We start from the raw sequence: 14,702 nt of genomic DNA, 5'->3' as shown, positions 1-14,702 counted from the left end.
GATTTCGAGGATAAGATGATCATTTTAATTATACATATTAGCTATCACTAGTATCACAATAACATAATGCAAAGAAAATAATAAAACAACTACAACTGGTTGTAAAAAATCTTTCTCTACAATTATAAAACAGTTATCTTGATATTAACAAAGTCGGGTTGTAGGAGGTGAGTCAACTATGTGGACTACTGGAGTTACTGGAAGAGTGCATATTGTCTAGGACAAAATACTGCTTACAAAATCACCACTCTGGTTCTCTACAAGTACCCTTCTAAGAGTAGTTAAGAACACATTTCCTAAATTACTTAGTTCTTTAGATGAAATGGAATTAACCAAACATATAATCAACTACAAGCCAGGAATTTTTCAAGTGTCTAATAGGTTCTTGTTTCCTTTTTTTTTTTTTTTTTTTTTTTTTGAGATAGAGTCTCACTCTGTTGCCCAGGCTGGAGTACAGTGGCACGCTCTCGGCTCACTGCAGCCTCCGCCTCGCAGATTCAAGTGATTCCCCTGCCTCAGCCTCCTGAGTAGCTGGGACTACAGGTGCCCGCCACTATGCCCGGCTAATTTTTGTATTTTTAGTAGAGATGGGGTTTCGCCATGTTGGTCAGGCTGCTCTTGAACTCCTGACTTCGGTGATCCACCCACCTCGGCCTCCCAAAAGGCTGGGATTACAGGCGTGAGCCACCACGCCCAGCCATAAGTTCTTTTTTCTAAGTGCATACTATAATGCAATTCATGTAATGCCACTGAGATTTCCTAAAGCCAACAAACAAAATTCTAAAATTGTACTGTTAAAGAAAACACTGAAGACTTATCCTTGATTGTTTTCCAAAGCTAACATCAACCTAACTCATTTATTCATTAAATGTCTAGATACCTACCTACCATGCACAAAGTCCTGTCTAGGTACTAGGGGCATATAATCTGTGTACTCAAGAGATATAGACTCTTTCTTTTTCTTCTTCTGCTTCAAGAGATAAGATCTCGTTATATTGCCCAGGCTGGTCTCAAATTCCTGGGCTCGAGTGAGCCTCCTGAGTAGTTGAGACTACTACTCACCACACATGGCAATAAAGATTCTAAAGTTAGAAGGACAAAGTGATGTTACCTAAATATGCCTGTGCTTCTGATATGACAAATAATCCGCCCCTGGTGCATGGCCCATAGAACTCATCTTCATCTTTGGATGAATACAAGTGGACCTGTCATACTCCTCAGCAGTATGACATGTAAATCACAAAGCCAGGAATGAGGTCATTGTCTTATCACTTACCCCAAAAGCTCTCAATGGCTCAACTCACCTAAGTCTTCCTCCTTTACTCTCTTCCTTCAGATTATAACTTCTGCAAATTTTTATAACAATTTTTTAAATGAGTAAACTGATCTGGAAAAAATATTTTTTTCAGTTTTATTTCAATAAAACAAGAGGCAACACTTGTTGTATAAAGTACTGCATATGGAGAACATTTACACAAATATACAAAAATTCAAAAAACTAAACTCCAGTTTATTTCCATAGCCTTAAGAAGGGAGGGAACACATAAAAATATCCAAAGTCATAGTTTATTCTTTAGGAATGTAAGCTCTAGGAATACAATTAGAAACAAATATATTTACTATGAAAAGATTAGTATCACTAAATGATTAGAAATAAAGGTAAGAGGTACACAATAAGTTCCATATAAGAGAAAGCAACAATACGTGAAATAAAATCTTGGGTTTATGGTAAAAACTTCCTATTAAGACAAATGTACTCTAAAACTCTACTATAAAAAAACACAAAAACATCTCCCAAAATGTTCATTGTTAGTTTCTTTAGACATGCACAAGTTACAAAGTATAGAAGACAATATATTTATGCTCTCTGATGAAGAATTTAACAATATTAAACATAAATCTGAATAACTCAAAGTACTGAGTACAATTTTACTAAGCAACAAATGTAGAAGTATAAATTCATGCTCATTAAAGGACTAGAGAATTTTAATTTTTCATACAAAGACTGGGAAGACACTATTATACATTAATTTCTATCTACAATGCTTAAAGTACCCATCAAATTATTTTTCTTTTTAAGTGGTTTTTAAAAAATATTTTTCAGTTACATTATTCAACATATATATATTTCCTTGATGTGCTTCCCTTTAATATAGATTTATTGTGCCTAAACACAAACGTTAACCTGCCTTATTTTAAATATTTGTTTAAAATTATGTCTCAGAGTACATCTGTTCTCCATAATTCAAGTTTTAACATTTTAGTTTTATTCTTCCAAAATAGGCAAAATTCCTTAAAACTGGGATCATTTTGATCTATTTTGGTTTTAAAAATATACTTCCCTTTAATTCAACTTTTTAAAAAAATGAGTAATATCTGCTGAGCAGTTGCTTCACAATTGAAAAGGGCAATGAAATATTGCTTTTTCAAAACAAACTTCAGTCATCATTTAAATGCTGAGAATTCCAACTCTTCAAGTCTAGAGAGCTTGCCTTAAAAATTTCCATAATGGTATACAAAGGACTCCAGGGTGCTTTCCTGTGGCTTCAGGAAGGGAAGGGAAGACATTTGCCCTGGGTAGTCTGGGACAGTCCCTTGAAAAGTCTACTTTGTTTCTCTCCCCACTTGGATTCCAAAAAGCTAGTGCTGGCTCCAGTGCCACCAGAATACTCCAGGCCGTTGGGTTTTCAAATGTGAGAGGTTGGGTGATTTCAAGAATCTATAGAGATTTAAAATGTGCAATGAAGCCACAATTTCTGTTCAGATTCTCTGAAATATGGGGTGCAAGACCCCAATTTTGTGTGGAATCCTTCTCATGATAAAAATATTATTCTGGATACTTAGGAGGTCTGTGACCATCAGCATCTTTATAAGAAAGTGACCTACAAAAGCTACCCCAACTTTCAAATTTGAAAGTTAAGTGGGGAGAAAGTAGTATGGATAACAGCAATGGTTACCATAGTTAAGATTATCCAATTTTCATAATTTCTATAAAAACTTCCAATGTGTAATCCTTATTTGAAATAGTATCAAAGGAACTATAAAAGAATTTTCTTGTTAACATAACTCCACTCTCCAGAAAATGAATTAGTGCAAATCATTTGAAGCAAAAAATCAGAACCATTTCACTGAGTAAGCCTTCAGAGATTTTTTAAAAAGAATATACAAATGCAAATTTGTTGTACAGTATATAAAAGGGTGGCACCCCTTTTCATACTTAAAATGTCAGGCATTTACAGCTCTGATTCAATTTATAGTTAACAAGAAAAATATAAAGTGTTACTTTTTTACTGCAAAAATAAGGATCATTAGCAATTTAGAATTCAAATACTTAAGAAGCCATATGTCAATATTATTAAACTAATTAATTAGCTGTCAAAACCAATGAAGATTATAATGATCTAGTGTCTGACACATTTGATCTAGGGCTGTGAGACCACTGGGAATTCTACATATTAGACAAGTAATTTGTTTGCACTCTGTTACTTTCTTCTCATAAAAATCACTTGGGAACCTTGTTAAGAATGCAAATTCTAATTTAGTAGACCTAGAGTGGCACGAAATTCTGCATTTTTAACAAGATACCAGATAACACCAATCCTACTTACTGGTCCACAGACTACACAGCTAGCAAAGGTCTAGGGAGGTCTAAATGAGGTTCCATTACAGTGGTAGAACATGAAAATCTGATCTCTCAGCTGTGTCAGCTAACATTTCCTCAAACTTATTCTACAATGTTTCCTAAGCACCTCAACTTGCTTAAAATGCCAATCTTACAAATTAGTTTTTAATAATACCAATACCATTAATAACTATGCACAGGGGAAATTCATTGTTAAAGAATGACAAAAAGACGTCTGTAAATTCACAGTGACATTTTACAAATATTTTAAATTGTACACAGGGTTCCTATTAAGTTAATACAATATCAAGTTTCACTGCCTGATTGCCTTACAGTTCTTAACTACAATTTATGGCAATAGATCTTATTCCATTATGTTACTGGAGCTAAAAAAAAATCAAATTCATTTATGTCAAAATCCACATTGTAAACAGGGCTGATGAATGAAAACGAGTTCACGCTTTTTGAAGAATTCGGTTTAAACTGGTAGCCAAAGCAGTTGCAGTCAAAACTATGTTCAGAGTATAAATGCTTTGGCAGCCTTCAAAGCATACAAATTTTTCATCTATCTGAGCTCTGCATAAGCAGGTACAAGAGGAAAACACTAGCATGCTCTCTTGGTGACTACAGCGAGGGACTATGAAGAAGGAAACCGCTGTGTAGTCACAGTGAAAATGAGCCAAGAACTGGACAGCTCCTTAGGCCTTCCTTAACAGTCAGCTGACTCAGCCTCAGCCCTGCTTTCTCTCTCTCACTCTGAATGATGACTTAAGTACACTTGCTTTACAGGGGAACCGCAACCATAGCCAAAAGGACCACCGCTAGCAAACACCAAACTTTTATTTCCATCTAGAGGTCACATACAGATACATACAAGTTTGTTTCAACTTCTGCCATATCGTCATTTTTATTTTTACTTTTTAGTTGGGAGGTAACTAAATTGATTATTCTTTTGATATCATACTAAGATATTTAAAATAGGCCTGTTCACTAACAAGAAAGACATTTTTTCGTATTTTAAATTTAAGAACACAAACATAAACAACTTTAGTTAATATATAAATGTCCTTTGTCCATATTTCACTATCTTTATTTTCTTTCATGACATTTTATAGATGAAAAATGCATTTGCAGACAAACAATTCCATATTATACAGTGGCATCTTGAGAGCCGTGTTGCAAAATTTACACTGATTTCCAGGAAGTCTTCCAATGACATATGCTCTGAATTACAGGAGTCCAAACTAACTAGGATTTCCAAAGTCCAGCAGTAGGGTAAATCAGCTTTACGGCCTATTATACCTTAATAATTGAAAGGGATCTTCACATGCTAAATCCAGATCAAACACTTCAAAACAACACACCTACCAGCAATCTGATTTTTGATACAAAAATGTTTCAAAGATTACAACAGAAATGCCTCTACCCATCCCCTGGAATCATACAATATCCTAGGTACTAGGTTACCACGCATTTTCCAGGACTTTGAGCAAATTGTTCTAATCATAAAGATGATCTGCTTACAAATATTTTCATCAGCTGCTTTTCATACATATCATTTTTGTGTTTCCACACGCCTGTTTTTCAGATTGGCTTCCTGACCAGGAGTTGGAGAATTCCTGGAGTTGTGCCTCTGCCCCATCCTCTATAAAACAGTTCCCATACATGGAGACTCCCTTTGACTCTGAAGGCCAAACACACAGCCACCAGAATAGGAGCTATTAAAAAACCAAACCAAACCAAAACAAGAAAAACCACCTTACAACCTCACATGAGACATAACCAGCTTGATTAGACAACCCTGTCAAAATTTATTGTCACTGACAATCTTACGGCAACAATAACAAATAAGAGGAGGGAAAAAAAAAAGACTCAAACCAATGGGAAAAAATCTTAATCAAGAAATAACAAAACCATATTTCAACTTACTGCAACCTAGACAATCTTCCCTTCATAAAGTCAGGGGAGCCTTCAGAATTTAAGACATCAGGGCTCCTGTCAAGAATATGGATGAAAGACCCAGGGTACTTTCATAAAGAAGCAAAGTTGTATTTCCAGGTTCACTGGGTTATGGGAGAAAAATATGTTACTAATTAATCTGTGGACAGAGTAATGCTAATACTAGGAGGTCTCTGCTGACCTGATTGATGCTTCATTGGAAGTTCAGTTCTTTCTGAAACGTAAATAAGCTTTTCTTCTTGGAGACTACAAGCGGAAAACCTATTGGCATCTGTCCCAGCCCCACAACCAACAGCAGATGATGGGTTATGTGGGACTGTGACACCACTGACTTGTTCAAAGGATTTACTAAATACAGTCGCTGCGGTCTTAGCCAAACCATGGCTACTAGGCTTAGGTAGGGATTGGCTGGTTGTTAAAGTAAGTCTCTTCAAAGAGAGAAGCTCAAGATTCTCACTTTGGGCTCTCTGAGTTTGTTTTCGAGCAAAGTGATCTTTGCAAGATTCCCCTGTAGTTTCTTTTTCTTTTCCTCCAGTTTTGCTTCCTCCTGACCGTCTGTGGTTCTTTCCTATACTTGTCTTGTTACTACAATTGTGACTACTGTTTGATAAACCCGACTGGCTGGTACTAGACGCAGCCCTGGAATAAAATCCCTCGTCAACTTCAGATATCTCCATCAGTTCTTCTTGACCTGTTAATTCTGTATTTCCTAAACAAAGAAATGACAAAGATTAATTAACATTAAGTATTTTAAGCAATCTTTTTAAATGATTAACACCAAATCAGTTACACTTTAAATAAATTAAGCTTTAGCATAATTTATAAAGCAACAGATTATAGAAAATCAAAGGATAAATCAAAACATTTATTATAAAAATGTCAAAAATAGTTCACTGTAATTAAGTGACATAATTTATAGTGTATTAAACAAAAAGCATGCCATAAACCATACCCCATTATGTTTTTAGAAAGAATTCTCCTATTCATGCAAAAGATAAGAAACAATTAGAAATATCACGCAGTAAAACCAGGGGTGAACTCTCCTTCAGTAGCAAAGCAGTATAAAATCAAAGCTCTTACCAAGGAACTTTTAAAAAATTGGTATTAGAATACTTTAAAGACTTTTTTAGAAGGTTGCACTCTATATTGTAGATTATTTTATCAAATTAAAAAAATCTAGACTATAAATATCACAAGCTCAAACATAAAATTCTATATACATTATCTTTCATAACAAAGATGGCAAAAAGACAAAGCTGAAAAAGTAATTTTAGAATTCCAAACGTAAGCAGAAAATTATTTTAGAAGGAATTTTCTGCCTCAGTTTTCATAACAATTTACTCAAAGACAATATAGGTATAATCATTCCAAAGAGCATTAAGAGTCATTGAGAAATGTGGTGCATAATTCATGCATTTGGATTAGATTACATGCAAAATTTTTGTGACTGTGCAACTGCTGCTTAACATGCATCAGTGGCCCTTTGCCTTAAGATACCTTGGAGTGCAGCTATAAAGTGCTCTGCTAAAACTGCACTCTGCCAGGTGAGTTTATTCCATCCTCCATCATTTTTCTTACAGATTTTTGCCTCCTGATCTCTGGCAAGCCTTTGCTCTCAGTTCTAGGATCTGTGGCTGTTTCCTGCACACCCTGTATATGCTGAGCATCAATCTCTCCTAGTGTTCTGCCTTTTTCCCCATTCCCGGTTCTCTCTCCGGCCACATTTGTGACACTAATCTCAGGAATGACAAGGATGCCCAATTCAGTAGCATCATTATTGTTGTCAGGTTGCTCTAGAATTGAAGATGATAAGACAAAATGATGGATGAAAACAAAACAAAAATGTGAAATGAGAAAAGCAAAAGACTCAAAACAAAAATTAGATGACTGCATGTTATGAATTAAGCCAAATATTTGCACTGTAGTAATTTCCGTAATTTATAATACTCTGATGGCACCAGAGACAATAGGGTCATATTCTTTAATTTTAAATGATAAACAAAAAATTCACAGAGCATCAATTCACGTTCTGCATTTTTTCACACACACACATTTCACATGGAATATGAAAGATAAATTTTCTAATAAATCAAAATAAAATTTGTTTTTAAATTGTTCTTTTTGTGTTCTTTGGGTAATTTTCTAGTGTTTTTAAGATAACATGGTGACCACCTAAATTTATGTCAAGTCTTAGGCAAATGTTCAAGGATCTACATCCAAACCTTTAGCTTTTGTCAACATTAGAAACCAAGCCACATAGAAGTTCCCCTTTGTACTCTTAAAATTCTAGTTTTTTTATTAGGCTACATTGAGACTGACTTAATAAACCATGATATTTGGGAAAATGCTTATTCACATATGATATCACGGTTAGTAATGCCACAGGTATAGTTTTTGTCTCACATATACATCATCTATTATTAACAGTAAATATTAATGTGGCTGTGATATAGTTAAGCAGTTGATTTATTCAGACTCATACCAATTTCATAAATTTAGTTCATTACTAGACGGGAGAAAAATAAAAATGGATTTGGAAAAACAAATTCGCTGTCAGCCCTTTATCTGGAAAACAGCCATTACAAATGAAACAAAGAAACAAAACTCCTAACTAGTTAATACCTGTAGACATGATTTTATTCTGGTCTTAAATGAGAAAGGCATAATGTTACAAGGAGTTATTCATGTAAATGGGAAAAAGTAACATAAATATACCTAGAAGGTGACAGTAGTGAAACAAAGTTCAAAGCAACATAAGACTATGTAAAACAGCATATACTTTTTAAAAACTGTAGACCACAAACCTGCTTATGGGACATCACCTACTGTTTTCAAATACTTTAGTGATAGTATTATCAGACTCCCACTAATGATGCTAAAGGCTGAGAAACAGTAACAGGTAGTAAAAGAACAAAGGCCAGAGCCACATATTCCTGTGGTTCCCTAACTTAGCTGCACATTGGTATCACCTGTGCATCTTTAAAAACTGCTGATGCCTGGCTCCAACCCCCAAATATTCTAATTTATAATTAGGGTGAGATATGACCTGGGCATAAGATTTTTTAAAAGCCCCAGGTGACAAATGTGTAACAAAGTCTGGGAATAACTGCTCTATTCTGATTCTTTCAAATTTTAAAAAGTTAAGATAAAAGTTGTTACGGGTGCCTTGGATACTCCATACCAAGCAGCAATATGCACTTCTGGGAGACCCTCCTCAAAGCTTCATGGTGCCTCGCACTGCTGAGCCAACATGCTGGTATAATTATTTCCCCTTAATTAGTGCTTCATAGGCTTTTGACTAAAGGCTCTAAATGAAGTTTTTATTTCCTAGATAGGCTGAAGAATGTTGGTGACGTCGTAGTGCACTGCTGCTTCTGGGTGCTCTGTAATAAAGGTTTAATGAAACTAAAAATCTCCAACCAAGCCTGTTTCCAATTGCTAACAACTGTCTTTCAAGTGAGAGCAAATAAATTCTTATTGAGATACATGCCAGAGGTCACTGCAACTGTGATAAAATCACCATGGCACTGTGGAGTGACAGCCAAGACTTTGTTTATTTACATTGTAGAATGTAGATCTGTTTCACAAAAGATCTACTGAAGGGATCTCCAGTCCAAAAAAAAAAAAAAAAAAATCAAACTTTGGAAATTATCCAGACATAAAAAAGGCAGTGAATATTAAAATTTAACAAAAATTTAAAAGCTAAGCATAGGTGGCCTAATGGAATACAGAACAATACTTACATTGAATTGCCCTACGTCACTTTCTTGAGAGTGTTCACATATATTATTCAACTGTAATCTCACAACAATCTATTAGTGAGCCTCTGAAGTAGGCAATTTGATTCCCATTTACAGACAAGGAAACTGAAGTTCAGGAAGAGCTACACAACTATTCAGTGGGAGAAGCTAACCAGTAAAATCTTTTAACTTCAAATGTCTCTTCTAACATACTATAAATACTAATTCTAACTCTTCAATTCATTTGAGTCCGTTTGAGTTAAATATCCTCTGACATCCCACAGTTAGGTTTAATTTATTCGTGTAGATTCCTGGCCATTTTACAAAAAGCAAATAATTTACTTTGAATGGAGAGCCAGAGAAAAGAAAAGTCTGGAAGAAATCCTAGGAAAGTAATAACTCTTGAGTTTAGGTCTGTTTTTTTTTTTAATTGGGTCAATTTTTTAAGAGATGCCAATGAAAGCTGTTAATCTAAAATGGTGCTTCAATGGCAGAAATTTAGGATTTTGCAAGAAAAACTAGAAAATGACACGGAGAATATTACATAAAGCAGTACTAGGCAACTGAAAGGTAATCACATTTATCAGAATAAAGGTCTGCAGCCCAAGAAGTAATGATATTACATTAAAAAAAATCATGGAATTAAATGGCAAGTAGAAAAATGAGATCATGTGTTTTCCCACAAGCACAAGTCTTTACCTAATTAATTGATATTTGTTATTACTCAAAAATGGTTAACAATGGCAGATTTTTTAAACTGCTTATTAAATTTACAAGAAGAGCAAGTAATTCTGCACAGAGCTAGAAAGAAAAGAAACATAATTCTCAGGAAAATTACAGAATAAAGAAAGATAATTAAGTAATCTAAACAAACATTTGTTACCTAATCTTGCTCTCTATCAGCTCTCCGACTTCTTTCCCTATATAACTCTGTGACCCGACATTCCCACCCACACTGTCTTACTGCTCTCCTGGCTGCTGTCTTCTGCTGGTGGCTGAATGGCTCATTTCCTTACTTCAAATCTTTTTCAAAAATTTCCTTTACAGTGAAGTCTCCCTTGGCCAACCTATCCAAAGTTTTAATAGCCCCCACGTTTCACATACCCTCTTCCTTGTTTCTTCTTCTTAGCGCTTAACACTCTCTAACCGACAATTATTTATTTATCTTGTTTCCTAGACCTAAGTTCCATGAGGAAGGAGTTTTTAAAATTTTCGTCTAGTCACTACTATATATCTAGTACCTGGAAAAGTAGCTTGTATATAGTAGGCACTCAATACATCTTTTTTTGATGAATTGAGTGAATATTCTGTTATGAGATTAAATGATTAGAATAAATAAAAGTGAGAAAACATACAGAAGACATGAGAAGGGTAAGCTGTGAATGTGTTACTTGACTGGATAAATGAAATACATATAGCTTATGCTAATAAGAATTTTTGCATGTCAAAGAAAAGCAAAGCCTCTTTGTTTTGGAAAAGTGAAGGAGCCATCTCTAAAAGTAGGTTTAGCAAGATGCTTAGGTCAAAAGGATCATTTTTAAAATCTATTTGTTTATTATGTTATCCAGAGGATGGCATATATAGCTAAAGAGTAGAACTTAATCCTTTCTTTAAGAAAATTATATAGAAGATGCTGTAAGGGAATATAAATACGTAATAAAATAGATTTTGTTTATCCCAGAACTTAACAATCTATGCAAATGGAGTCATGATTAATCCACACCTTAAAAAAAAACAACAAAAAACAAGTACTTGACTTCAAATAATTCAAAAAGCTCAAAAAAGATCCAAAGAGAAACTTCTCAGGATATATTTTGTGTAACCCCCTATATGCACAAATAGGTAAACTCTCCACATGTAGAAATGAAAGTTAAAGAATACTTTTAATAGACATTTCCAAATTAGTTCTCAAAGGTACTCAAACAATTTTGCCCAAAAAATTTCTTCCAGCTTTAAGAAAAAAAGTGAAGCAAATTGCAAATATTATTAAAACTGATGACGAAAAGTTGTGATTTCTCTCAAATGTCATTTTATAATCCCAAATATCTATTCTATTATGTCACTTACAAAACCACCTTAGCTTTTGCTTTTATTTGTTTTATGGCTGCCATATTTACTAAAGGTGATAATTTTAATAAAAGAATAATTTATTTATTCATAGAATTTATAAATCTCTGTACTCAGATTACTTTGAGTCTAAAGGCATCTGGCTATGACATGGGGTGCTTATGAACTTATTTGTGAAAATAAGCTGAAGCTTTAAAAATATAATTTATTATTTGTCTGCATCATACAATTTTTTACATGAATTACGAAAAATATTTTAACTTAGAATAAACCCCAAAACAAAGTCATACACATTCTTTTACAATTTATGAGATGTAGATATTTTAAATGCCATAAAATACCAGAACAAATATCCTTTAATGTAGTCATTTTATGTTTATAATATATTCTGTTCAATGGAGAAAAATGTTATCTGTATTCATTAAGCTATTCCTTACAGTGTTATTTATAATAGCAAAACTCAGAAGCAAATTTCTTAACATATTAGAAGAATGATTAAGCAAATGATGGAATATCAACTCAATGTGATATTATGTAGCCATTAAAATAACTGTATTTACTAGGAGAACTAGGGAAAATGTCTGACAATATTAACTAAACAAAAACAAAATACCAAAAACATTTAAATAGAGTACAACCATGAAAACACACATGCATAGAAAAAACTAAATGAAAATTCTTTAAATACTGGAATTATAAGTAAATATCCCCTAACCTAGTTTACTATCATGTTGTTATACTGTTCTTCAACAAAACAGGAAAAGAAAGAACAACTTGCTCACCCTATGTTATACATTTCTTTATCATTCGCTCACTTATTCATGCATTCAACTGAAATTTGTTGAGCACCTGTAATATGTCAGACATTGTTTTAGATGCTGGGGATACAACAGCCAAAAAGATAGATTCTTCCCTCACTATATAATAAGGGAACAGAGCTCACACTGTAATATCGGAACCAAGTAAACAAGAGAATTTAAATAGCAGAAAATGCAATAAAAAAATAAGATGGGAAAGAGTAAGTAGGGTAGTAGGGGATAAAAGTACTTAGATGGGTGGTCTGGGAAAACCTCTTTGAAGAAGAGATGTTTAAGCTGAGGTTTGAATGATGAAAAACTGCTAGCCACACAACAATATGGAGTAAGGGAAGTCAAGGTACCTTTCACTATTCAAATTCCAGCTCAAATACTCCAAATAACTAGACAATGCCCCTAAGGCAGAATGGCTTAGTATGTTGAAGTGTTAGAATGAAGGTGTCTAATGAACCAGGGTGAGAGTGGTCTTAAAGTGAGGTCAAAGCAGTAGTCAAGACGTCATATCACCAGGGTCACATATGCCATAGTACGAAGTCTGGATTTTATTGTGATTACAGTGGATAGCCATTGACAGCTACATGGAAAAACTATTTGCATACTTTCATACTTTACTAGTCTTTTTTATCAACAGAAGTCACATTCACATAACACAAAATACTGAGCATGAATTGTGTCCCAAGTCAGAAAGAACAGCACTGTGGCAATGCTTAACCTGGGCCAGTACTTACAAGGCAGATTAGAGGAAAGGAAAGCTATCACAGAAACACAGGATGGGACCCTGCAGTTAAAGGGCTGCACTCTGAGCAAGGGCAAAAACAAAGACTAAGATGTCAAAATCTGAGCTCTGAAGCAGTTAAGTAGACTTTCTAGGTAAGAAAAGAGCAGCCTGGGGCATACAGAAAAACAGTCTGGAACAAAATTTATATAGACACACCAGTTAGGAGCTATTAGCAGTTTCCATAAGAGAAAAACAGTCAGATCTTTAGCTTTAGTTGTATACATGGTAAATGACAGAATTCTCCTTATTGAGGTGGATTCAATTACTCTCAGTAACTCCTTTTGTCATCTTTATTAAGTCTCAAGTTTTAAATAAAATCCAATAGAGAATTGCAACATAAGGCTGCTGCAGGACCAGGTGAATCCTTTATGATTATTACAGATCCTCATGACCACATAGCACAGACCAAAAACAGGTCAGCAACATCTATTACAAAACTACCTGTAAAAGCTTATTTCTTCCTTGGTGTGCAATGTGCAGCAAATGCTCATAAAAAGGTGGAGAAAGCAGGAGTGCTCAATAATCAATAATAATAAATAATAACTTTCTTAACTACAGCAAGATTTATGTAAGTCCCCCTTAGTAAAAATGTAGAATACAATAATTTACAAACAAGTTTTTTTTGCCTCATAAGACCAATAATTCTGTCTCTGGCTGGAAAACTTTTTAACTTCATTTTACCTGGAAATAAAATGAGAGTTTTTTTCTTCAAAAATTGTCTAAGTCAGGATTCTGTACACAGTCTTTCTTTCCTCTCTCAAACTTAATATCCACATGTGTCAAACATATCAACGTATTTCAGCTCTTTGGTTAATATGTCTTTTTTCCTTGAGTAATCTAATATTTCCTAATATTTTATTTTGTCCTCCATGGAAGTTCCATATTGAAAATGCCAGTTAAAATTCACAAAATTTTTGGTAAGAAAGAAATGCTTATTTTTGTCCAAATGTTTTATCTTCTATATTGGGAAAGAAAATCTGTTCCTCAAATAGCATTTTAGAATCTGAAAGTAATGGAGCTTCTCAAAACGATACTAAAAGTATTTACATTTTTTAAAATAAAACTACCAGATAATTTTTTATTTTCTAAATTTCCTTAATAAGTATAGACAACCTTTAAAATAAAAACATACACATTATAAATTTTTAATTGCCGATGTAAAAATTATTCCAATAGACAATTCTTTAAAGTTCACTACTTTGGGGTTTAAAATTATTACCATTTCTTTGTTTTTCAAAATGCTTAACTGTTAGCAACATTATTTCTCCTCAACTGAAGACTTTTCTCATAGATGTAAAATCAGATTTACAAAATAAATGTTCCATTTCAAGATTTATTACAATTTACCTTTTGTAGTATCTAGAAAGACAACCTTAAATGCTTAAAAATATTTATAAACAATTATTATTTATAATTTTACTAAAATACACCCATTACAATTTTTCAGATTTGTTCAACAATTAGTACTTCCTTGCTTTATCAATGTTATTATACAGGAGAAATTTATTAAAATTTTCTAAATCAATAAACAGTTTTAAATGTTTTCCAATATGAATTGCAATCTTTTATTCTTTTCTTTTTTCATCTAATAAGCTAGTACTAAACCACTGAATAAGCAAATTATGAAACAAATCACTTCTTTTTTTTTTTTAATCTCTTTGAACTCTATTATAATCATTTAACTTTATTTAAATATGATGGCATCCGTTAAACAGAAGCGA

The 14,702-nt window shown here is 33.6% G+C and overlaps 1 protein-coding gene across 3 annotated transcripts in view; it reads right to left on the bottom strand.

Moving 5' to 3' along the window:
• Positions 1–1,489: 1,489 nt before the first annotated feature.
• HYCC1 (hyccin PI4KA lipid kinase complex subunit 1) overlaps positions 1,490–14,702 on the bottom strand; it is a 73,521-nt gene continuing 60,308 nt past the window's right edge. For 2 of the 3 annotated variants that reach the window (XM_055272463.2, XM_055272464.2), the window contains exon 11: positions 1,490–6,290. In XM_055272463.2, coding sequence (XP_055128438.1) covers positions 5,716–6,290 — 575 coding nt within the window. In that variant the 3' untranslated portion in view covers positions 1,490–5,715. Of the gene's footprint in view, positions 6,291–6,758; positions 7,375–14,702 lie in introns of those variants that run through there. The other variant, XM_055272465.2, reaches the window with a different exon arrangement.

Source organism: Symphalangus syndactylus, chromosome 3 (genome assembly GCF_028878055.3).
Source record: "Symphalangus syndactylus isolate Jambi chromosome 3, NHGRI_mSymSyn1-v2.1_pri, whole genome shotgun sequence".
In the NCBI taxonomy this organism is placed as follows: domain Eukaryota; kingdom Metazoa; phylum Chordata; class Mammalia; order Primates; family Hylobatidae; genus Symphalangus; species Symphalangus syndactylus.
The sequence above is the reverse complement of the archived record's forward strand: the minus strand, read 5'-3'. Positions and strand labels throughout refer to the sequence as shown.